This window comes from Panthera pardus, unplaced genomic scaffold, assembly GCF_024362965.1.
Source record: "Panthera pardus isolate Hobbes unplaced genomic scaffold, ASM2436296v1 HiC_scaffold_13, whole genome shotgun sequence".
Taxonomy (NCBI): domain Eukaryota; kingdom Metazoa; phylum Chordata; class Mammalia; order Carnivora; family Felidae; genus Panthera; species Panthera pardus.
In genome coordinates, this window is record NW_026526688.1 from 160,089,679 (window position 1) to 160,116,260 (window position 26,582).

Genomic DNA, 26,582 nt, shown 5'->3' on the forward strand with positions numbered 1-26,582 from the left:
CAGGCTCCGTGTTGGATGTGGAGTGTGCTTGATTCTCTCTCCTCCTTCTGCCCCTCCCCTGCTCACGTTCTTTCTCTCATGCATGGGAGGTATGCATGCAAGTGGGAACAAGCCAAGTGAGCAAAAATGACTCAGGAATGTGGTGTTAATTATAGAATCTTTTGACTAGTAGAAAGAATGAATACTGATTATAACTAGATAAAATAGCTAGACGGTAGAGATGGTTCATGTTATAAGAGGGAAGGAAGTTCTATGGATACAGATGTATTGTTAATAGATTTGAAGGGTGAGAAAGTTTCCCTAGTGTTTCCATTTTCTCAAAGAAGAAACAACCTGAGAGCAAGAAAGAGAGGGATTGAAGGTCTGAATAAAGAGGTGTGGAATGCTTGTTGAGGAGAGGTTAAGTGTGAATTGACCAGGAAAATGTATAGGATCCTCACACAATGCTGTGGGCCCTTGATTTTCAGGGTCATAAATTTCAAGTGAAATTGGAACCAGCATGGCTGGTTTTTTCTCTATCCCTGTTCAGCTGCTTAGGTACAGATGCAGCATAGTTGAAGTAGTTGCATACAAACAAGAGTTTTCAGTTTAGAGGGACAAGAGAATTAATGTATATGCAAAGAAAATGAAGCCCATGCAAGATAGAGGAAAGTGAGGGACTTAAAGACAAAGAATAGGGGAGAGAATCAATTGTCTGGAGATCCTAGTTGAGTCAAAGGATTGGTTAGGCATGACTGAGTGACCTAGAAAGAGGTGTGAGTAGCATGCTAGAAGCTGAGGTTTTTGGAGGTAATGATAAGATCTACGGCAGTGTTTTCAAGCTATAGGTTGAGTCCCATTAGTAGGTCAGTTTGGTGGATCAGTTTCTAAATTAGCACTTTAAATCCGCTACACATTAGAATCATCTAGAGAACCTAAAATTAAAAATTAAAATGCCCACACCTAATTCCCAGAGATTCTGATTTATTTGGACAAGTGTAGGGTTCAGAAATCAGTTTTTCATTAAAACTGTCCAGGTAACACCAATGCAGGCCTGGTCAATAACCACTGTTCCAAGATAGTGAAATTAAAAAGACTGATGCTAGAATAAAAGACAGTAAATCTTCTAAGAATTGGGGAGAGGGGGAGATCAGATATGTGGTAAGTTGTAATAAGGTGATGTGGCAGGTGGCATAGTCAATGTAGTTAAGGTTCTCAACACAGAGCATATGAAAGAAAAATGTAAACACATACACAAGCCTGTTCAATCATTTTGTACATGGATTTCAAACAGAAACTTTGACTTCATTTCTTGAACTAGAAATAAATCAAAACCATTAAAAAAAAAAGTATCTCACACATTAAATACAAGGATTTACCCAAATCCTACCATGATAAAGTTTGAATTGTTAATTTTAGAATTAAGATTATTGCTAAAATTTAAGAAAAAACTATTTGTAAGAGAAAATAAATTGACTGGAAAGTTTAATGGAAAATCTATGTCAAGCATAATTTAAAAATTTTTAAAACAAATTAAAAACATCTACAAATGGTGAGAACATTCAGTATTTTAAGATAAAACTAATTTAGGAAAATTGTAGTAACATGGTTAAGAAAATAATTATGGCAAGCTACACATTTTTAAATTATGAAAAACATTAAAAATAAAATATCTAATAAAATAGGCCTTGCTATTGCTTTGGGGGAAAAGGTGGGAACAAATATTTTTTATTTTATTTACATATATTTATTAAAAGATTTTCCATATGACATTGCAAATTAGTCCCATTTCTCTTGTATTTTGCTGTAATATATGAATTCACACAAAGGAGATGGAATACATAAAATTACAAATATGGTAGAAAAATAAACCACATCACACCCAAATACACAGTGAATTATTGCAAATGGCATATACCATATCCCAGACATATAAGGCATATTAGTCTTAGAAAAGAGCAATGCCCCCCCCCCCCCCAGGTACACACAAACACACATACACAAATTCCATTGTATTAAAACCACAAGAGGAAACAAACTGTATTATAACCAACTGGTCTTCCACTTTCTTATGTTCGTTCTTAAGTTCTTCTTTTTCAATCATAATGAAACCTACCAAGAAAAGGATTTTCTCCAAATGTGTATGGTTCAAACACGATTAGTTTTTGAATCTGACATTCTATTTTGTACTTCTGTTCTTTTATTAATGTGTGTATATATACATATTTAGATATATCTAAATTCCTTAAAACTACAACCTTGAAAATTAATTGTAAAAAGTTGTTTTCTATTTAACATGCCACAGTTCAGTGTTTACATACTATTCTGTAAGACTAATAAATTACAACATACAAATTTAGAAGCAAAAACTGGTATTATTGAATGTATACTGGCATTTTAACAAAATCTTTTACTATATTTACCCCATATACTTTTATAGTCTGAATTTTTTTCTTAATACAGGGAGGAATTTTATTTACTGAAAAAGTGTCCCAAATTTCTGTTCTATTGTTTTACAAAATTCTGAATGCGGCTTTTAGTTTGATTTTGATAGAATTTGTATTAAGTGAAGAGTCCATGTGATAACCAAAATAATAAAATATTGCATATAATATATAAATGTATCTTTCCCATCACAGTTCTTCAAGTTGACAATAACAAATGATATACGGTAATCATTATTTTATCAAGACCTCTGCTATTGTGAAAATAGACCTGAATATATTACCCTTGATGATAGATAGCAAATTGGTGAACAATTAATTTTACATTTAGAAGAACAAAGTGTGACAGCACAGCATCAAGATTGATAATCCTATATGAATGTATTAAAGATATGGGTTATAAACACAGGCATGAAACCTGAAAACACTTTGAAAATAAGTATTGTAAGAATATTTATATACACATATCATGGCTCATTATGAAAAAGATTATTAAAGCATAATGTGAACAATACATTATATTAATTCACAGTATAAACACACACTTTGAGGAGCAATTTAAGCGAGGAATAATATAAATATAGATATAACATTAGTTAGCACTATTAATACATATTTTGTTCTGTCATATATATAAAAATATACACATAGATATGGCTCTTTTAAACCAAAATTTTTATATAAATATTCACTGATTTAAATAAAAGTTGACAGAGGTAGAATTTGTGTCAATGTTCATGATTTTCAAGAACAAGTACTTCAAATATTTCATTACTGTTCTGTCCTTTAAAAAATCCACAGAGGTAACTCATTGAAAGCCACCATTCTGAAAAAGGGGGGACAGGAAAGGCGAGTTAAGAGAAAAACGATAAACAAAAATTACTTGGTAAATTCACAAAAAACTAAGAGACTGTTTTCAGTTTTAACCAAAATTATAATCTCTAATAAAACCTTTGCCCATAATCAAGTTATAGTTAACAGCTCTATACTTCAAAATATATTCCCCTCAGACCACCCAAACACATCAAAGTATATGAGGACTAAATGAATGATACAGAGTGAAAAGAAAGGGGTAACATAGGATGTTAACTGAGAAAAATCACTCAAAGTGAGGAATAATATAATGTCTAAGTTAATGTACAAGTACTGTAAATTGTGTGAGTCTTAAAACAGCATATTATGGATAGTCAAATATTCTTTACCTTATGTGCTATCTAATCACCACCCCAATTAAAACACACACACACACACACACACACACACACACACACACACACACACACACACAAAATATGAAAAATTCCACAATGGAAACATGTGATGAACTGATAACTATTTTATTTAAATAAAAAAAATTTTTAATGTTTATTTTTGAGACAGAGAGAGACAGCACAAGCTGGGGAAAGGCAGAGAGAGAGGAGACACAGAATCTCAAGCAGGCTCCAGGCTCTGAGCTGTCAGCCCAGAGTCCCATGCAGGGCTCGAACCCATGAACTGTGAGATCATGACCTGAGCCAAAGTTGGACGCTCAACCGACTGAGCCACCCAGGCACCTGATAACTATTTTAAAATGGCATTTTTGAGGAGCACGTGGCTGGATCCATTTAGTGGAGCATGTGATTCTTGATCTTGGGGTCCTGGTTTCAAGCCCCACATTGGGCATAGTGATTACTTAAAAAATAAAACAAAAAATAAATCATCTCTTGTAAAATTCCCAATGTAAATACTGTCTCCTGGCAGAAGGAAAGAAAACGAGAAAGGAAAGGAGAAAGGAAAAAAAAAAAGAAAAGAAAAATAAAAAGAATAAAATGGCATTTTGAAAATACTTTTAATGCTTAGATGCTCTCAACAATTTATTAAGGGGAAAACCCCCAAAGAACAGAACAAAACAAAATATAAGATAGGATAAAAAACTATTTTGAGTATGATCTCTATTACAATTATATATGTATGTCTATGAATGTGTGTATATTTATTACAAATCAAACAAGAAGGAAGTATATACCAAAATGCTAATTGATATTTACTCTGGGTTATAGGATTAAAAGTGATTTTGACTTGAACATACATTTTCACAACAGCCAAGAGATAGGAGGAACCCAAGTATCTACCAACTCATAAATGGTATATTCATACAGTGGAATATTGTTTAGCACCAAAAAAGAAAGAAATTCTGACACATGCTCCAATATGGATGAACCCTGAAAGCACTGTAAGTCACAAGGACAAACACTGTATAGTTCCAATTATATCAGTTAAACAGAGTAGTCAAATTCACAGAGACAGAAATTGTAATGGCAGTTGCCAGGAGCTGTGGGGAGGGGAGACTGGGAGTTAATATTTATTTCATGGGTAGAGTTTCAGTTGAGGAAGATAAAAAAGTTCTGGAGATGGATGAAGGACATTATTTTTTCACAATAATGTGAATGTACTAATTGTCAGAGAAATGTGGATTTAAAAATAGTTAGAATGATAAATTTGATGTTATGTATATTTTACCACAATAAAAAAAAACGTTTAAAAAACTGATTTGGGGGGGCACCTGGGTGGCTCAGTCAGTTAAGCGTCTGACTTCGGCTCAGGTCATGATCTCGCAGTCAGTGAGTTCGGGTCCCGCGTTGGGCTCTGTGCTGACAGCTCAGAGCCTGGATGGAGCTTGTTTCAGATTCTGTGTCTCCCTCTCTCTCTGTTCCTCCCCCACTCATGCGCGCTCTCTCTCTCTCTCTCTCTCAAAGATGAATAAAGGTTAAAAAAAAAGAATTAAAAAAAAAAGTGATTTTGGTGTCCTTCTTTATATTTTTATATTTTACGTTTTCTCGGTGAGGATGTACTAGTTAACACAGAATTACTATATGACCCGGAAACTCTACTCCCAGAAGATTTGAAAACAGGTACTTGAACACCAATGTTCATAGCAGCATTATTCACAATAGCTAGAAGGTGAAAACGACCCAGGTGTCCATCAACTGATGAGTGGACAAACAAAATGTGGCATAAACACACAAAGGAGTATTATTCAAGCATAAAAAAAGAAACAAATTGTTTCAACATATGAGTCCTGACAACATTATGCTAAGTAAAATGAGCCTGACACAAAAGGACAAATATAGTATGATTTCACTTATATGAAAAGCTAGAATGGGCAAGAGACAGAAAAGTGGATTACAGACTTTCAGGGCCTGGGGAGGTAGACAGGGGACTGAAGAATTATGGCCTAAAGGATATAGAGTTTCTGTTTGGAGTGATGAAAAAATTTTGGAAGTAGTGGTTTTGGTTGTACAACATTATGAATTTAATGCCACTGAGTTGCACACTTTAAAAACAGTTAAGATAGCAAAGTTCATGTTACATATATTTTATCACAATTAAAAAGTGTTCTAATTTGGGGGGTCTGGCTGGCTCACTTGGTGGAGCATGTGACTGTTGATCTCAGGGTTGTGAGTTTGAGCTGCATGTTGGACATCGAGATTATTTTTAAAAAAATGTTTAAAACAAACAAAACAGAAAGTTTTCTAAATAATCACAGCTTTAGAGATTGCTAAATCCAGCATGTTCTAAATCAGTGGTTCTGAAAGTATAATATGGGTATCTCTGGAGTCTCCAAGACCTTTTTTGAGCATCTATAAGGTAAAGCCTATTTTCATAAAACCAAAGAATTATTTGTTTTTTTCACTCTTATTCTCTCACAGGTACACAGCAGAGTTTTCCAGAGGTTACATAGTGTGAAAAGCCAGGTAGTAAATATTTTAGATTTGTGGGCCACGGGGTCTCTGTCACAACTACTCAATTCCACCTCTGTAGGAAAGCAGTCTTAGACCATGTGTAAACAAACAGGTGTGGCTATGCTAGATTTACAAAAATAGGCAGTGGAGTGGATTTGGCTCACAGACCTTAGTTTACCAATCTCTGGTCTAAAATGCAGCTGTGAATCCAGTATGAGAAAATGTATGTGTCACAACTGTTACAAGGCTTTATAACGAGAAGCTGAACCTCCATCTAATCACATTCAAATTAATGCAGCAGCTTAGAAGTTGTGAGGACACAGTGATTGTAGCCAGCATTGAGAAGTAGTCCTCAAAGTGAAAGAGGAAAATGCATGTTTTAGTCAAACAAACACACACAAAAGAAAAGTACAGCAATCAGGACTCATTTAAACCTACGCTCTACAAATACCAATAAAACCTGGCAGATCAGTATGTCAAAACACATTACATAATTAATGTTCATAATGAGAATTCTGAGTCATTGAGGAAATGCTTAATTATCTTCTATATGCTTCTACTTAAAAGAAGGCAAAGAAATGCATATTTTTAAAAAAGAATGACTTTACTATTTCTGTCAGCAAGCCTGCATTTTGCGGTCAACCTACCTTTCAAGCCCTGGTCCTGCAGGACTTCTTTCCCATTCATTCCCATCTCCAATGAATCAGCACATCCCTTTGACCCTTCTTCTGTTATATGTATCCTACCTCTTTACAACCACTTTGCTCTGTCTACTCAAGCTTGAACATATGCATGTCCAGTGACCCAACAACTTCACTCCTACGTATATACTCAAAAGAAATGCACACATCTGGTCACCAACACACAGGTACTAGAATAGAATGTTCATCGTAACTCTACAATAGCCCAAACTGGAAATTGCCAAATGCCCATCAACAATAAAATGGGTAAATGGACTGTGGGGAGTTCATGCAATGTAATACTATGCAGCAACAAGACTGAACAACCTACAAGAACACACACCAGTATGAATGAATCTCACAGATGTACTGTGGAGGAAAACAAGCCAGAAATGTAAGATTTCGTTTAAAAAGTGTCCAAAAACAGGCAAAAGAAATCTATGTTTTTAATAGGCAGAATAGTTACTTCTGGAGCAGGGCTTATAAGCAGGAGAGAGCCCAAGAGGGATGTGTTTTGTTTCTTGATCTGGGTGTAGGTTATTCACAGGTGTATTCAATTTGTGAAAACTCACTGAGCTGTATGCTAGGATATGGCACTTTCCTATATATATGTCATTTGTTTTTAAAATTTGTCCTAGCTTTCAGGGCGCCTGGGTGGCTCAGTTGGTTAAGCGGCCGACTTCGGCTCAGGTCATGATCTCACGGTCCGTGAGTTCTAGCCCCGCGTCGGGCACTGTGCTGACAGCTCAGAGCCTGGAGCCTGTTTCAGATTCTGTGTCTCCCTCTCTCTGACCCTTCCCTGTTCATGCTCTGTCTCTCTCTGTCTCAAAAATAAACATTAAAAAAATTTTTTTTTAAATTTGTCCTAGCTTTCAACATTATTCCACAGATCCTGAACTGAATATACTGTTCCTCTCATAGCTCTTTCTGGTCTCTGCCTCTCATTTCTATCTTCCCCAATATGGCCCAAATATAGTTATGAAGTTAATCCACCATCTTAATCCCTCCCTTGTACCCATATTATACACAGAAGCACCTTCAACGGCTCCCCTTGACTTACAGAGATAAGACTACAACCTCTAGTTGAGCCTCACATTCAATATACCTCTGTGTCCCACCCTGCCTGCCATGCCTTTCTCCCTCATTATTCCCCGACAACCTGCCATTCCTGTCAGATTGAGTCTACTGTGTCATGTGCATTCCCATTTGTACACCGCTGTCTGTTCTTTTACCACCTGTTATTTGTATGTTGAATGTGGCACTTCATCAAGTGTTACTGCGTGATATCTCATCCTGTCATTTAATATTTTGTTGTGGATGCCTTTTCTTCTTTAATCGAGGTATAATCTACATACATTAAAATGCGTGGACTGTTAATGTTCAGGTCAATGAGTTTTTACAATTGTATATACCCGTGCAGCCATCACCAAGACGCAGAACCCTTCATTACTTCACAAAATTCCCCCGATCCCCTTTGTAGGCAAAATCTCCCCTCCCTCCACACTGAAAACTACTTTCTGAATTTTTATAATTACAGATTAGTTTTGCTTGTCCTAGTGTTACATACTTACCTTTATGATAATTAACAGCTTATATGTTCAGGAGAATGTAAAGGAGACCTCAGAGTTGAACTAAGGGGTGGTGTGGGAAGACCATGTCGACGCATCTCTTGGATTGCTCTTTCTCTGTCAGTAAAGATCAAGGAAAAGATTATACAATTAAGTGGTATACAAAATATAAGATGTTGTGATTTTTACTGATTAAGTAATTTCTCCTCAATTAACTAATGAGTATTTCTACTAAATTTAAACCCAATGTCCTTATAATTTTTAAGTAGGGAGTAAAAGATTTCAATTAAAGGAATATGTACTATAAGAGGTTGTTCAAAGCCCCTCTGAATACAGATTTGCAAAGCTGGTTCCCACCTCTGCCCCTTCCTTTCCCACCTCTTCTTGAACATAAATCTAGCTTCTTCCTTCTTCCTAAAAACTCCCAATGTCTGAAGTGAAATAACCCTTTTCTCTACTACGCCCTCCTCCCCTGTGTCTGGGTCAGCTCCACAAAGCATGGTGACTGTGTTTCTACTTCTTTTGTGGGCTATTCAGGGTCTCTGGCCTAGACTTTCTGCATTATATTCCTCAGTATCCAAGATTTCTACTTAGTTGGGTATTTCACAAACTATTTTTTCATTATGATCCCCCTTAAAGAAACTTTTTAAGATATTCCCTCCCCCCAAATTATCCACTCTTCCCAATGAAATTTTAACATATAGATATGTTATTTATGTACTGAGGTCCTCTGGCAGGTTATGAGTCATTGTAATACCTAAAGTTTTTTTGCCACTCCCTCAACCCCAAGAACCAATATTGTTCCCTGGGGTGGCGATAATGGCACTTTAAGAATGCATAACCTAGTTGGATGATAAGGAAAAGGAGATGTGGTCCTGTTGGCCTATGTTTCTTTGGGGACCAGGAACAAGGGAAAAAGAGGAATTAAGGGGGTCTTATAGCCCTAGGCAGTAGGACCCCCCTTGGACTGAAGAGAATTTAAGTTATCATTAAGAAATAGAAATCATGTATGTACAGTTTAGCACACTGAGAAACGAAATCTTCTCAATTACGAGAAATTAGTAACACTGATTTTATGTATGGATGCTTTTCTTCATTTCTCAGGCTTCCTTTCTCTTTGAAATCATAAATATTGATTTCCTAGCAAATTTTGTCTATACTACAAATGGCATATCTTTCAAAAGTTTTGATGCAAATAGAAAATAAGAGAAATAAAAAAACTGACCCGATAAGCAGCAATTTGACCACTATTTGAGTATGAAATCTCAGGAATGTTTATGTCTATGGTATTAATACAGCAAGAAAGAGTAATGAAAGAAAAGTAACTTGACAATTGATTTGCAAATTAGACTTCAATTTTAGCTGTGAAAGCAAGTTTCATCCCTGTTTGTGGCACTTGGAGATTAAGGTTTTCAATATACAAAGCAAATGAACTGAAATAAAAGTGAAATAAAAATTAGAAAACTACTAAGCGGTAGGGAATATACTGTATATAAGAGCATGGGGTTTAAAATTAAACAGATCTGTCTTTATTTCAAAATTTTATTTATCTTTTTAATTCACATTTAGTTAACATAAAATGCTTTGTTAGTTTCAGGTGTATAAGATATATTTTGATTTTAGTTTTGGCTCTGCCATTTATTATTTGTGTGACTCGGTTTCCTGTAATAGATGCATAATAATAGGTTATTAGTAGCATTAATCAGATATGTATATGGTATCTGGCACATACTTATCAATTGCTCTTATGATCATCATCACTTTTGTGATGATCTGTATTTGGAGTTTCCTATTGGACCACATTGTTTGTGCTTTTTTTTTAATTTTTATTTTTTTAATGTTTATTTCTGAGACAGAGAGAGAGCATGAGTAAGGGAGGGGCAGAAAGAGAGGGAGACACAGAATCAGAAGCAGGCTCCAGGCTCTGAGCTGTCAGCACAGAGTCCGACGTGGGGCTTGAACTCACAGACCGTGAGATCATGCACCCGGGCTGAAGTCGGACACCTAACAGACTGAGCCACCCAGGCGCCCCATTTTTAAATTTTTTTTCAAAGTTTATTTACTTGAGAGAGAGAGAGAGAGAGAGAGAGAGAGAGAGAAGAGAGAGAGAGAGAGAGAGAGAGAGAGAGAGAGAGAGAGAGAAAGAGAGAGAGCACGAGCAGGGGAGGGACAGAGAGAGAGGGAGACACAGAATCCGAAGCAGGCTCCAGGCTCTGAGCTGTCAGTGCAGAGCCCAATGCGGGGCTCGAACCCACAAACTGCGAGATCACAACCTCAGCCAGAGTCAGATACTTAACTGACTGAGCCACCCAGCAACTCCAGTTTGGGGTCTTGTAGCATCCTTACTTGCCTGCTGATTCCCTATTATAGTCTTTCAAATAATGCCCTGATTTTGCCCTGAGAAATGCTATAGAAAACATGTAGACAATATTTGCTACTTTATTTACTGTAAGGATATTATCTCCCACAACACTTTTGACTTTTTAGGAAGAAATATCAGAAGAAGTTTATTTATTTATTTAAAAAAAAATTTTTTTTAACGTTTATTTATTTTTGAGACAGGGAGAGACAGAGCATGAACAGGGGAGGGTCAGAGAGAGGGAGACACAGACTCTGAAACAGGCTCCAGGCTCTGAGCTGTCAGCACAGAGCCCGACGCAGGGCTAGAACTCACGGACCGCAAGATCATGACCTGAGCCGAAGTCAGCCACCTAACCGACTGAGCCACCCAGGCGCCCCAGAAGAGGTTTATTTTTGTATGAACACTGAAAGAAAGTTGGCTATTTTTAAGTCCTATTAAATCTTTTTTGGGACAGGGAATAAATAAAAACACTGTCCAATGCTCAAATTTTTTCTTACCGTTCATATCTTTCAGTTGAAATCTGCCTTTTCATAGCATCATGATCGGTTTGTAACTGTGTCACTTTAGCCCGAAGCATGGTGTTTTCCCGGCCTAGACTAGTTCTTAAAAATAAAATTTAAAAATAAATAAATAAATAAGTAACAAATATGTTGTTTTGTAGAGTCTAGTGCTATGTATGGAGTTTTGTTTTTGCTAGTAATAAATACAAATGGAGGTGATAATTAGGACAAGAAAAGAACAAGTCTTTTTAACACTACTTTTCTCAACTTCAGGAGCTTCTATCACTAAGTTTTCTTTCGTTCATTCATTCATTCATCTTATTTATTTAACAAACAGTTAAACTAAACTTCCAGTATGTGCTAGGCACTGTAGCAATGCTGGAAATACAAATTTGAATAAGACATGAATTATAACATCAAGATGTAAAGTATCTTCATTGGCTCTTTCTGGACTCTTGCCTCAGAAAGACAAATATTATTAACTTCTTTTAAAAGTTAACTATTCTACTTGTACTATCTACTCCAGATTTTCTCCCCTCTTCCATCAAATATGTCCAAATCTGCCCGTCTAATAGACACTATCATCAATCTCCTAAAAGGTAATTAATCACTAAACTTATGTGAGTCAAACCACATGCCATTTTGATGTCTTTTTCTAGTCCACACAGTAAAAGACATAGAGGGCTTTCCCCATCCTGAAATGCTCTCCCCTTTGCTGACTCCTGTTTGTTCACAACTCAACTACAGGCATTTTTCTAAAGTTCACTCATTCACTTCCATGGGTACCATCTCTGTGGTGAAGATACACAAATCTGTATCTCCAAACACAATGTATCTCCTCAAACTAAATCCCCAAATTCCTAAAAGCAGCCACAATGTAAGTAAAATATTTTGGTTTTGTACCACCGTACACACTCCCATCCCCTTCTCTCACCAAAAATTATTTTTGACAAGCGATTTTCTTTAAACAGGTTGATTTATGCCACTTACAATTTGCTTTCTGAAAGGGTTAACTTCTCTTTAAGTAGCTGAATTTCTGTATCCTTCTCGTGGGAGGTTAAATGAGAATGAAATTCTTTATCTCTATTTGTAGCCAACAATGATTCAAGGCTTTTAATTGTATGTCTCTCACTTGCCAGTTGTTTTTTGAACAGGTCTGCTTCTGATTTTACATTTTCTAATTCCACCACAACCTACAGGGAAAACAAAGTAAGATTACTTCAGTACAATTTGAGACTCACTCTAAAAAATTATTTGCAGAGCTATATACACTTATCAGTTGCTTTATTTTGGGTACCAGTTAAAGATTTTGAACCATTTCTTTAAGTGTAAGAAAGTCATCTTATTTTCAAAATAATTTTTGCTTATTTGGTATAAGACCTATTCCTATGAGTTTCACTCATACTTCCTTGCCAAGAGAGGGTCATTAACATAAAATCCTAAAATGTGGCCATCCTATCAGAAAGGAAGCCCTTCTGATCTATTATGTGTACTCTGACCAAACAGTCAAGCCAGCACTGGAGCTTCTCAGTAGCTGAAAATAAAGATACTATTAAATGAATGAAAACTGAAAACATCTGTATTTGAAAACATGCACTGGGATGTTTAAAGTAATGCTCAGTTTGAGAATGGGAAGTTCCAGGTAACTAGACTTTGAAAATTAAGTAAGATTTAAATGCCTTGAGATTTTATCAGAAAGACTACTCTATTTAGGAAATAATGAACTGCTCAGTCCTTCATTTAAATCTTACCTTCAAACAGAGAAAGAATATACTGGGATATGTTCCTACTGTATAATAACAACACTCCTATTTTCCTAAATATCCATCTATTCCAAAACAGAAAGCACCTAATTTCATCACTATGTTTGCTAGAAAAATCTTGGCAAAGAATCTAGTTTTCAAAATCCTGTAGTCAAAAGTAACTCCTTAAAGGGAAACAAACTTTATCAAAAGTGCTTGATAAAATAAAACAATGAGAGTAATGTTCAATAAAATAATGTGCTACAATGAAGTCTTTTAAGTCCTTACCCTCTCAAACTCCAGGTTTTTGGAATTCAGTTGTTGGGTCATAAGATCTTTGCCTGAATCCAGCTTAATGCAAAGTTCTCTAAGAGATGACAAATCATTCAACGCTGCTGCTTTTGCATCTTCTTGGTGTCTCAGCTCTTCTTCTAATCTAGACATGGCTTTTGCCATTGATGAGATCTGAGACTCATAAGCATGATGTGCATTTATGTGCTGAGAATAGAAAAACCGGTAAAAAGTTAAAGTAACCCAGTAATTTTAAAGGCTTGAATCTGTGCAGCCATGACCTCACTTTAAAAAAAAAATAGTAGAGCCAAGTTTTGCACATTTTAAGATACTCTGAGGGAGCTGCCGGCTGTTTAAAGATGGCCTATTTAATGCTTAACCCAATGAATTGTATATAACTACTAACCACGGTAACTAGGTACCTCACGTATATATTTGGAAGATGCAAAGATAAAAATCATTGTTTTAGGGTAAAAAAGGAATCTTGGAAGTTAGATTAAATTTTACCTTTATAAATTGTTATAATGCCTTTTCAAGAAAAAGCAACATATTTACTTCTCACTCCTCAGTTGTCTTTAAATTCTAAATTGCAAAATGGAGGAGTGCCTGGGTGGTTCAGTCAGTTTGGTGTCCGACTTGATTTTAGCTCAGGTCATGATCTTGCAGTTTGTGAATTTGAACCCCAAGTCAGGCTCTGCACTGACAGCATGCAGAGGGAGACTGCTTTGGATTCTCTGCCTCCCTCTCTCTCTCTGCCCCCTCCCCTACTCAAGTACATGCTCGCTCTTGCTCTCTCTCTCTCTCTCCCTCCCTCCCTCAAAAATAAATAGCTGGGAGGGAGGTAAGTGGGGGGGGGGGGACGGAACAAATGGGTGATTGGCATTAAGGAGGGCACTTTTTTTGCAATGAGCACTGGGTGTCATATGTAAGAGATGAATCACTGGGTTCTATTCCTGAAGCCAAGACTACACTGTATGTTAACCAACTTGAATTTAAATAAAAAAATAAAAAGTAAAAACAAAATTTTTATTAATAAATTTCAAAATGGAGTTTGTTTTAAAACTGAATACCTGAAGTTCTATTTAAATTTAATTTAACCTAATAGTAATCCACAACTTTATAAGATTTTAATAACTGAAATAATGAACAAAGTTTGAAACACTGATAAAACTCTCTTTCTAGAATAATCCACATTTTAAATTCCACACAATTTAAATTGTGAGTGATAAATACAAACTGACATAAATTCTAGTCTAGAGTTTAATAAGAATTCCACACTTGAAAAATAAAATTATTTTAATAGGTATTAACAAAATAAATTGACATTAAAAATCTGTGCAGAAAAGTAAATATTTGGATTTTCTAAATTAATGAATTAAAAATCAGAGTTCCCTAAAACTAAATATAAATAGGTAATAGTCAGTTTTACATACCACAAAAGAACACGAATAATGACAGACAAAAAAATTAAAGAATAGTTTCTTCCGAGAATTTTGAAAGCTGAAAAGCATTCCTCTAGTTATACTCTTGATAGGAAAACTTCTAGAGACAGGGTGCCAGTTTCGTAGGACTGCTGTAACCAATTACTACAAATTACTGGGTGGTTTAAAACAAACAAAATTTATCCTGTCACAATTCTGGAGGTTACAAGTCTGAAATTTAGATGTTTGCAGAACCTAGAGGTTCTGAGAGAGAATCTGTTCCAGGTCTCCCTCCCAACTCCTGGTGGTTGCTAGCAATCCTTAATGTTCTTGCCCTGTAGACACTTCACTCCAGTCTCTGCCTCTGTCTTCATCTGGTATTCTCCCCTGTATCTTCTGTGTCCAGATTTCTCTTACAAAAGACACCAGTCATTGAGCTATGGCCTGCCCTAGTCCAGTATGACCTCATCTTAACCTGATTATAACTGTAAGAACCCTATTTCCAAATAAGATCACCTTCACAGGTGCTGGAGGTTAGGATTTCAACATAACTTTTTGAGGTCCATAATTCTATCTATCCTTTAGCTCCCCAAAATTCATGTCCTTCTTATGTGCAAAATACATTCATTCCATCCCAACACATTCTAGCATCAATGCTAAGTCCAAAATCTCATCTAAGCATCATCTAAATCAGATACGGGTAAGACTCTGGCTATGGCCCATTTGGGGACAAAACCACTCTTCCTCCCCAGATCTGTGAGCTAGCAAACAGGTTATCTGCTTACAAAAACAATGGGGAAACAGGCATAGAATAGACATGCCTACTCTGAAAGGGAGAAAAGAGAAGGAATGAAGGGGTTACTAATCCAAAGCAATACTCTGAAAGGGAGAAAAGAGAAGGAATGAAGGGGTTACTAATCCAAAGCAAGTTTGCAACTAAGCAAGGAAAATTCCATTTGATTTTAAGGCCTAAGAATAATTATCTATGCCACGATAGTCTATGTTTTGGGCCTGCTAGTGTGGCCCCACCTTCTCAGCCCTCAGCAACGGCCCCACCCTCTCGGCCCTCAGTGGCAGGGGCCCTGCACTCTGGGACCAAGGAGGCAGTAGCCTCACCCCCTGGGGCTGTACCCTCTGTGCCTGTGGTGGCAACAGTAGCCTCATCAGAATCTGAGCTGCCTGTGGCAGCCCTGCTCATCTCTGAGTTACCTTCAGAGCCATTCCTCCCTTTTCTCAAAGGAGAACACATATTTGTAGCCAAGTAACTCTGCTAGCCTGTTTCCTGCTAGTAGGATCCCAGACATTCAGACTTCTTTCATTTCATCCTATTTCTGTCCCCATCAATACAAGTTGGCAGTGTTTCTACAGAGATGACTGACTGCATTCATGAGCCACATACCAAATCTGTTCACCAAGAGGTTGTGTGTGAAGCCACACACTTGGCTCTGTCTCCAAAGCACGTTATCTGCATAGGCTAAGAATTTTCCAAATCATCAAGACCTGATTCTATTTTACCCCCTAAATTTTAAGTCTAGTATACTTAACATACACTGTTAGATTAGTTTCAGATGTACAATATTGACCCAACAATTCTCTATATTACTCAGTGCTCATCATGGTAAGTGGTACTCTTAATCCTCTTCACCTATTTCACCCCTCTCCCTACCCACTTCCCTTCTGGTGACCATCAGTTTGTTCTCCATAGTTAGGAGTCTGTTTTTTGGGGAAAAAAAACGAAAAAAGAAAAAAAGATCTGTTTTTTGGTTTCTTTTGTTGTTGTTGTTCATTTGTTTTGTTTCCTAAATTCCACTTTTGAGTAAAATCATATGGTATTTGTCTTTCTCTGACTTATTTCACTTAGCATTATACCCTCTAGATCCATCCACATTGTTGCAAATGCCAAGATTTCATTCTTTTTTATGGGTAATATTTCAGTGTGTGTGTGTGTGTATACACATTGTATATATATGTATATACATACAACATATCTTTATCCGTTCATTTATCAATGGAAAATTGGGCTGCTTCCCTAGTTTGACTATTGTAAATAATGCTGCAAGAATCAAAGGGGCAAATATACCTTTTTGAATTAGTGTTTTTGTATTCTTGGGGTAAACATCCAATAGTGACACTACTGGATCAGATGGTAATTCTATTTTTAACTTTTTGAGGAACCTCCATACTGTTTTCCACAGTGACTACACTAAAATTTTACATTCCCACCCACAGTATATATAGATTCCTTTTTCTCCACATCCACACCAATGCCTGTTGTTTCTTGTGTTTTTGATTTTAGCCATTCTGACAGTTGTGAGGTGGTATCTCACTATGGTTTTGATTTGCATTTCCCTGATGATTAGTGACATTGAGCATCTTTTCATGTGTCTATTGGCCATCTGGATGTCTTCTCTGGAGAAACGTCTGTTCATGTCTGCTGCCCATTTTTAAATTAGATTGGTTTTTTGGTATTAAGTTCTTTATACATTTTGTATACTAACCCTTTATCAGATACATCATTTGCAAGTATCTTCTCCATTCAGCAGGTTGTATTTTATTTTTTTAAAGTAAATGTGGGTGGGGCTTGAACTCACGACACCAAGATCAAGAGTCACATGCTCTACCAACTGAGCCAGCCAGATGCCCCTGGTAGGTTGTCTTTTAGTTTTGTTGGTTATTTCCTTTGCTGTGCAAAAGATTTTTATTTTGGAGTAGTCCTAATAGCTTATTTTTGCTTTTGTTTCCCTTGCCTCAGGAGACATATCTTGAAAAATGTTGCTATGACCGATGTCAGAGAAATTATTGCCTGTGCTCACTCCAGGATTTTTATGGTATCAGGTCCCACATTTAGGTCTTTAATCCATTTTGAGTTTATGTTTGTGTATATGGTATAAGAAAGTGGCTCAGTTTCATTCTTTTGCATATAGCTGTCCAGTTTTCCTAGCTCCATTTGCTGAAGAGACATGTTTTTCCCACTGCATATTCTAGCTTCCTTTGTTGGAGAGTCATTGACTCTACAATTGTGGACTCATTTCTGGGCTCTCTATTCTGTTCTTTTGATCTATGTGTCTATTTTTTTGTGCCAGTATTATACTGTTTTGATTACTATAGCTTTGTAATATGTCTTGAAATATGGGATTGTGATACCTCCAGTTTTGTTCTTCTTTTTCAAGACTGCTTTGGGTATCTGCAGTCTTTTGTGGTTCCATACAAATTTTAGGATTATTTGTTCTAGTGCTGTAAAAAATGCTGTTGGCATTTTGATAAGACCTAGTTCCTTTTGTCCTTGGCAGTTCCTTTATCAGTTTATCTCTGTCCATTTTACTATAAGCAGCAAGAAGAAACCAGGCTACACCTTCCACACTTTGCTTAGAAATTTCCTCAGCTGAATATCCAAGTTCATCACTTATGTATAAGTTATACTTTCCTTCCAAGAGTAGACCATAGTTCAGTCAAGTTCTCTGCCATTTTATAACAAGGATCACCATTCTTTCAGTGTCTAATAACATGTTCCTCAATTGCATCTGAGACCTCATTAGAAGAAACACTAAGATTTCTGGAAAAATTCTGTTCTTGAAAATTTATGCATTTTGTAAATAACATAAGTTTTCTCTACACTCTCCTTTTTTCTGAGCCCTTACTAGAATCCCCTGTAATAAGCATCTACCAACAAGCTTTTCAAAGCAATCTAGGTTTTTTCTCTCAAGCACCTCAAAACTCTCCCAGCCTTTGTCCATTACCAAATTCCAAAACCACTTTCACATTTTTTATGTTTGTCATAGTTCGTTACAATTTTCCTCATGGAAAAAGGTATGGCAAGTCCTGAAAGCAATCAAACATAAAAATGATCTTGATTTCGCAATTCCACTTCTAGGTATATCCTCAATAACAGAAAGCAAGAATTTGAAGAGATATTGTACATCCACGTTCATAGCAGTATTCCTGGTAGCCAAAGATGAAAACAAATTAAATGTCCATCGACAGATGAATGGATAAGCAAAATGTGATGTATATACATAATGGAATGTTTATTCAGCCTTAAAAAGAAATGAAATTTGGACACATGCTACAACATACATGAACCTTGAGGTTAACCGAACCTTAAGGCTAAGTGAAATAAGCCAGTCACAAAAAGACAAAATATCGTATGATTCCATTTATATGAGGTACAAAGAGTGGTCAAATTCATAGAGAAAGAAAGTAGGATGGTAGTTGCCAGGGGCTGGGATGGGGAGAGAGTAAGGGAGTAGGGGGTGAGGGATGGGAAGTTAGTATTTAATGGGGACAGAGCTTCAGTCAGGGAAGATGAAAAAGTTCTGGAGATGGTGGTGATTTTGCATAACAATGTGAATGCACTGGGCACCTGGGTGGCTCAGTCAGTTAAGCATCCCATCTGCCTTAGGCTCAGGTCATGATCTCTGGTTCATAGGTTTGAGCCCCACATGGGGATCTGCACTGGTGGTGCAGAGTCTGCTTGGGATCCTCTCTCTCCCTCTCTCTCTCTCTGCTCCTTTCTCCACTTGTGCTCTCTCTCTCAAAATAAATAAATATACTTTAAACAACAACAACAAAAACAATGTGACTGTACTAATTGCCAAAGAACTGTACTCTTAATAATGGCAAATGTGATGTCATATATATTTTACTACAGTTTAAAAAGAAATAATGGGGCTTCTAAGCAAATTATTAGAATTAATGACAAAAGATTACCACTGAACTTGATTTTATCAATGCTTAAACCTTACTTTGATAAAGTATCTTTGAATGTTATAGCTTTACTAATAATATCATCACAAGACAAATGAATACATTACCTCCTGAATTTCTTTTTCTAGTAGCTCTACCCTTTCTCGAAGGTGTCTCCTCTCTGTGTCAATAGAAAGAAGTTCCAGTCGAACTGAGCTGCTTTCTCCCTCAGCTTGATGGGCTTTGACCTCCCAGTCTTCAGCACGGTTATGAAGCATCTGAAATCTATCTAACAAATCTTGATTTTCTTTTTCCTAGTTTTAAGCATAAAAACATTGTTCCTAAATTAGTAACTGTCACCCACTGGAACACTCATATCATAAACATATATGGACATTAGAAAATTTGTTTTAATTCGGAAACATATGCTATCTATGCAGACAACATATACTAAGTAAGATCTGCAGGGAAGTATAAAAATATAGTAGATAAGATCTCAAGTATAAAAATATAGAAGATAAGCTCTCCACTCAAACCTTATTATCTAAGAGAGGAGACATACATACATACATACATACATAAGACAGAATAAACACACATGAAAAAAATTTTTAAATGTCTTAAATCCAACTTAAATAATGTTTTTTCACCTTAGCAGCCATTAAGCTCTCCCATCGTGACACCTCAGTTATGTAATTATGAACTCTACTCTTCATTTCTTCTTTTTCTTGCACTGCTGCTTCCAATTCCAATGAGATTTCCTATAAATCAGAAAATTGAAGACAAATCTACAATGAATGTGATACCTAATGAGTTCTATTTATATTCAAATAGCTCCTTTTGAAATGGGGGAATAAGAGTAGGAAAAAGTAAAACTGTTCCTAAGAGTTATTTTCTTACTTTTTTCCTGACTGATTTCGACTTTTTAACCAAATATTACCACTGATCTCCTGCAAGAGTTAGGACCGTGTATCTGGCATTTATACTATGGGGCTAGCTACGCTCATGGGTTGACATTTTTTAAAATTCATATATCAACAATATGCTTTATATTGAATACTGAAAGTAATTTTTTTAAAACAGGAAAATCATTCATCTTCTTGGTATAATCCTTTAATAAACCAGCAAAAACAAAGTCAATAATTTTGAGTAACTGCTATTCTAAAATATTCAATAATTTACTTAGAGAGTCTCTAAGTTGCTGGTAGGAAGTATGAATAATTAAAATCTATTGTGGGTCTTTAAAACGCAACACTTTGCCCTGGGAGTGATCCTGGGGGTGACAATAATTTCTGCCACAGAGAATCCTATGCTCCCAGCTTTAGGATTCCCAGTAACAAAGACCAAAATGGTAAGGAGACCACAGTTGCATCAACTAGACACTCTGTGATATACAGCAGCTTTCTAAACTGCATTTTTAATACTCTTATAAATACTACTCTCCTTACAGAGTTCTTTATGTTATTGATATTTTACAGCATTAAATTTTAGAAAACATATTTACAGCTTTAAAATTTAGCAAGGAATGACTGTATTATAAACAATCCATTTATACACTGGACTCATACCTGGTTTTCTCTTGCCATTGTAGCCAGATCATCTTGTAATCTTCTGTTTTCCTTAAAAGACACTTCTTTAGATCTTCCTACTTCATCAAGTTCTTTGTGAGCTGTATCAAGCTGGCGCCGGAGGCTGCTTATTTCTCGGTCCCGACTAGTCAACGTTTCCTTTAGCTGGCTGTTACATGAAGGATATGGAAATAATAAAGAAAGCTTTTTAGAAAATTGTAGATTACTTAAAAGAAAACTGTATACTCTGAAATTAAGTACAATAAGAATACAAGAAACCACACTACATTAAGACACTGATGAATTAGGTAAAGCAGATATTTTAGATCTCTATCAATCATTAAATGGAAGTAGTAGTCATAAAATAAATTTATAATTCTGTAAGTAAAAATAGAAGACTTTCAAATGTTATGAGCAAAACATAATAGATTCAATTGGCAAATACTATTTAATGTTTAAGTCCCCACTACTATGTAATATGTAAAGATATATATAATAAATACAATTAGTGATTTTTGTCTTGAAGTAGAGACCAGACATAAAATGTAAAATTTTGTAACTGTTCAAGATAGATTATGATGTAGAACAAATTCAATACTGACTACTAAAGTAATCTAAGTTTTAATAATTAGGGTCCAAACAGGGTAATTACTGTAGAAATAAAAAGCATATAGGCATGAAAAGAATAATGAATCAGACACAACTGTTGAGATGTTGATGATGGAGGAGGGGAGAAAGTTAAAGAGGATGGCATGTTCACCCTCTTTAGCAGACTCAGATGCTGCCACCGGCAAAAACAGGAAAACTGAAGGAAATTTTCCTATGGTCTAATTACTACTTAAATAGATAAAGCTGCACTCACTGAAAATTTCTAAAAAGCATTTATCACTTACTTCATAGAAGAGTCATACTCTGAGACTGTTATCTTCATCTGAGCAATAGCTTTTTCCTGTAGAAATTATGAAAATATATGATTCTAAAACATGCATTTAGAAATCTTTCCTTGAATTTATATAACTTATGACATTTATATAAATTATGCTATAAAAGAAAGCTACAAAGTAAACATATTTCTATTTCCCAACTGTACTTCACATATTGGCATATTTCTAACCTACACTAAGAACTTGAATTGTTTCGGGGCTCCTGGGTGGCACAGTCAGTTGGCATCCAGCTTTGGCTCAGGTCATGATCTCACGGCTTGTGAGTTCGAGCTCCGCTTCAGGCTCTGTGCTGACAGCTCAGAGCCTGGAGCCTGCTTTGGATTCTGGGTCTCCCTCTCTCTCTGCCCCTCCCCCGCTCAAGCTCTGTCTCTGTCTCTCTCAAAAATAAACATTAAAAAAAAAAAACTTGTTTGAATTTGCTGTAATCACATCTGATAAAATTACATTACATTCTATCAATAGAATTTTTAAAGATCCAAATTATTGGCATAAAATGAAATTTAAGCATATTAAAAGATATGGCTCTGGACCTTAGCAACCTGTATATGGGGGGTAAGAACTGCACATTTGTGAAATAGAGAATGAAATCGTTTCTGTTCAGATGCTAGATAAAGGTACTGAACAGTCACATACTTTATTAGCCAGGTTTTCTTGCAAGTTTGCAATCTTTTCGGTCTTCTCATCTACAGTCTCCTGAAGAAAGTCTTTTTCTTTATCAATAGCACCAATGGTCTTTTTCATTACATGAGCCTCTTCACTCTGTGAAGTCATCTGAAGGTGTAGTTTACCTGGAAATAAAGAGAAATGTTTGTTAGACAAAGTAAATTAGGTTTCGTGAAAACAAAATTTAAAAAAACCTTACCTATTTTTTCCTCCAGTAACTTAATTTGTGATTGGGCTGATTCAAGTTCACCTCTTTTTTTGGAAAGCCGATGCTGACAATCATCAAGTGACTGCTGTAGCTGCTCATTTACTAACCTAAAGAATCAGTGGACCAAAAAAAAAAAAAAGTCTACTTTGGTAGAAATATTTTTTCATTTTTTATTTTAAAGCTTTTCCAGTATAATTAACAGCATTATATTATATATTATTTCTTGCTGTCTGCCATTCTTCTTCAAAATGGTTCGTTCTACTTCCTAAAAATAATATAGTATAAAAATCAAAATAATTGTCTACACTTTTCTAGAGGCTTCCTGGTAGTTTCAAAGCTCTTCTCAGTTTCCTAGTATCAACACTCTTTCCCTTATAAAATCTATTTTCAATAGTGAAGGCAAAGGCATAGTTTTATAGTATGCTTTTATTTTTTTTATTTTTTTTTAAATGCTGATTTATTAAAAAAAATTTTTTTTTATATTTATTTATTTTTGAGAGACAGAGTGAGACAAAGTGAGACTGGGGGAGGGGCAGAGAGAGAGGGAGACACAGGATTGGAAACAGGCTCCAGGTTCTGAGCTGTCAGCACAGAGCCTGACGCGGGGCTCGAACCCACAGACTGTGAGATCATGACCTGAGCCGAAGTCGGATGCTCAACCGACTGAGCCACCCAGGCACCCCTATAGTATGCTTTTATAGTATTACCTGGTACTTCTTCAAAGGATTATCCATAAATCCTGACTAGTGGGCTTTTATTTATGTTTTTTAATTCTTTTGAAGTAGGTTCCACGCCCAACATGGAGCTTGAACTCACAACCCTGAGATCAAGAGTTGCATGCTCTACCAACTGAGCCAGCCAGGAGCTCCTGACCAGTGAACTTTTAATTTTGCTTTCTATTTTGACTTTTTTGGTGGGTATCAACTGGAGGTCATACTAAACAGGGAAAGTGGACATTATACACACACACACACACACACACACAGTGTGTGTGTGTGTGTGTGTGTGTGTGTGTGTGTGTGTGTGTGTGTGTATGGAAGAGAAGATGGGTCTACCAGGTGGATGGAAAGGAACATATGCTTCATCTATCTGAGTATCAGCTTCAAAAATGTCTTCATGTCAAGGGTAAGATAAGTTTATGTGATTAAAAGGGCAGCAAGATCTCTGTTAATGATATCGAAAATGGCATGAGGTGGCAGCTCTTTCTGCCCATGGGTCCTGTCCCTGTGCTTTAATAAAATCACTTCTGCACAAAAAAAAAAAAAAAAAAAAAAAAAAGTGGCATGAGGTTTGGATAATGTGGCTTTGTTTCTGTATAGTGCTTCTCATCGTGGTTTGTATTGGCTTAGCTTTAGATTGGATCTGAAGGCTTGAGCTCATGACTCTACCAGAGTATAGTGATAATGGAGAATGTGACTGGCACCCTTTCCTCAGAAATAAGTCAGGTTTTTTCTGTCAGAGCAAAATAAAGTTATGTAACCATGCAATTTCCCCAGGTTATACAAGGCAGACAAAAAAGTCTTCACAATCCCTTCCTATAACACAGTGACTGTGAGGGAAGTAGCACAATGAGCTCACAAGACAAAAGGATATTATTATAACACAAAAAATGTGAAAGTAGCTGTAGGCTTGGGATCCAAGAAAGGCCAATGAAAGCTCTGCCTTGTAAGACTGCTAAGGGCCTCCTGTGAGGAAAGGAAAGAGGAGCTGTGACTACAGTCTGAAGGAAAGAGCAAAATGGATTAAATGCCAGATCCAGTCAGCTGAACACAAAAGGGAAACAGGTGGACTAGTAATTCTGGGTGACAGAAATCTACCATAGTATCTGCATTTTGGAGCTGAATATAGACATGAACCAGAGGAAGAGAAGCTGGTCCATTCAGCTAGCTCTCCATAGGATATACGTAGCACTTGAGAAAAAAAAATGCAGCTTTCACCTTAGATAGTCCTAAAGTCTGATTAAGACCTGTAGTCAGAACAGCAGAAGGGCAAAAATGGAGATCCTCTCTGAGTCCTTAAGACAGTATTCCTTAATTAATCACAGACTAATTAATTAACACAACCAGCTCTTGATCTTATTTCATTTAGTTTGTTTGATAATCATGGACCCCTTATGAACAGACTCTGGCTTTCCTTTTCCTAATTATTCCTTGGATTTCAATCCTGCTGTTTATTTTACTATATATTTTGCAATTCTCAGTATTTGTATATTAGGTCTGTGTCTTTTATCTCATCAACTTTTTTTATTCTTCTGGGCTCTGAATTCTAGATGAATTTCTTGAGTTTGTTTTCTATTTTACTGACTCAGTTTTTGGAAATATCCATTCTACTGTTCACTACCATTTTCAGTTTTAATTTATTGATCTTTTTTCTAATCATTACTATAATTCTTTCTGATCTCAAGTTGTTATTACTTCATGATTTAGTTTACATATGCAGTGTCATGTTGGCACGTGAAAATCTTTTATTGATCCTTACTGCAAATGTAATTTAGAGAGGAATATCTCCTCTGCTTCTTCAGTGATCCCCTTCTTCTAATCTTAAGTCTTTAAAAAGACTTACTGCAGCTACCCAGTCCAGAAAAAAAATTAACTTCGTTGACTTTTTATTTCCTTCAATGTTCTGTATTTTAAATTCACTAATGTCTAGCCAATGACCCAGTCTCATAAGGCAAACACATTTCTGAAGTACTGCATCTTTCTCTCATCTCATAGAATCCATTTCTCATCCAATCCTTTTGATTTTATGTAAGAAATGTTTCCTAAATCTAGCCTCTTTTCAAGTTCATTGCCACTATTTCCAGTCCAGACATACAGTCTCCTCTGTTTGCCATTAGTCTCTTGTGACTCCAAATCCATCTTCCCAATTTCCACTAGAGTTCACCTCCTGAAAGGCATGCTAATCACATTACCTCTCTGGTTAACATGTGTTTCTTCTCCATGTTTACAAAGTAAAATCCAGACACTCCTGCTTATCATATGAAGTTCTTCACAACCTGCCTCTAACCTGTAGATACTGCCTATGTTTCCATATTGACCTTCTTACCTTTCAGACACATCACCTTTTTAGACTCTGTATATGAGTATTCTGATTTTACATTTCTTTGAAAGAAGAAAGATAAGGACAATGATGAGCAAAAAATTCTGTAATTTTCAGCAATCTTACACTAGGGAGTGCAAACAATCCAAAATATGGAAGGGGAATTTTTGAAGGAAGTCGGTCTAAAAACTTATGCTATGCCTGCAATTGATTGCCTGCAATGATATCAGTCTGTGAAAGCCTTTAAAAATAGGGATACTCAAAACCTACCCAGGTTCACTCAGTGAGTAAGAACCTCCAGAGATCAGCCCTTAAATCCATACTTCTTAAAATCTCCCCAGGTGATTCTGCTGCAAGGCCAACTTTCACTGCTCAAAGGTCCCATCCAAAATGCTACTACTAAGAACCTTACATAGCCACTAACTCATTCCTAGAAGTGAAAAAACAAGACTTTCAAAAAACTTACCTAAGTGAGTTCATCTCTGTTTTGTGATGAGATGAGTCACCAGCCACATGGCTAAGTTTTTGAGCTTGGAGTTTTGCTTTGTTCTCTAATGACTCTACTGTTTCTTTCATTATTAACATTTTAGACTTTAATTCACACTTTTCATCTTCATGCTATAATTTAAATTAAAAAAATTAATAGGTGTATGTCTATTTTGTTTTCCTCAAGCACTCTTTAATATTTCTGGAAGAAAACTACGGAAATAGATTTAACAATACTTTAAAAGTCATGTGTACACTTTAGGTACTAGATGTCAGAATGGG

At 36.1% G+C, this 26,582-nt stretch overlaps 2 protein-coding genes across 6 annotated transcripts in view; both read right to left on the reverse strand.

Annotated features, from left to right (window-relative positions):
* Positions 1–6,838, reverse strand: part of LOC128776462 (translation initiation factor IF-2-like) — a 180,782-nt gene extending 173,944 nt beyond the window's left edge. The window contains exon 1 of the mRNA XM_053900719.1: positions 6,793–6,838. Coding sequence (XP_053756694.1) covers positions 6,793–6,838 — 46 coding nt within the window. The remainder of the gene's footprint in view (positions 1–6,792) is intronic.
* The window catches only part of CEP135 (centrosomal protein 135), a 69,521-nt gene continuing 44,386 nt past the window's right edge, over positions 1,448–26,582 (reverse strand). For 3 of the 5 annotated variants that reach the window (XM_053901560.1, XM_019469447.2, XM_053901562.1), the window contains 12 exons: positions 26,281–26,432; positions 22,767–22,882; positions 22,538–22,692; positions 21,854–21,909; positions 20,961–21,129; positions 20,043–20,153; positions 19,521–19,706; positions 13,286–13,495; positions 12,246–12,448; positions 11,253–11,357; positions 8,397–8,510; positions 1,448–3,249 (listed from right to left, as the gene is read on the reverse strand). In XM_053901560.1, the coding sequence (XP_053757535.1) occupies positions 8,408–8,510; positions 11,253–11,357; positions 12,246–12,448; positions 13,286–13,495; positions 19,521–19,706; positions 20,043–20,153; positions 20,961–21,129; positions 21,854–21,909; positions 22,538–22,692; positions 22,767–22,882; positions 26,281–26,432 (1,566 nt within the window). In that variant the 3' untranslated portion in view covers positions 1,448–3,249; positions 8,397–8,407. Of the gene's footprint in view, positions 4,095–8,396; positions 8,511–11,252; positions 11,358–12,245; positions 12,449–13,285; positions 13,496–19,520; positions 19,707–20,042; positions 20,154–20,960; positions 21,130–21,853; positions 21,910–22,537; positions 22,693–22,766; positions 22,883–26,280; positions 26,433–26,582 lie in introns of all 5 variants that reach the window. The other 2 variants (XM_053901559.1, XM_053901561.1) reach the window with 2 other exon arrangements.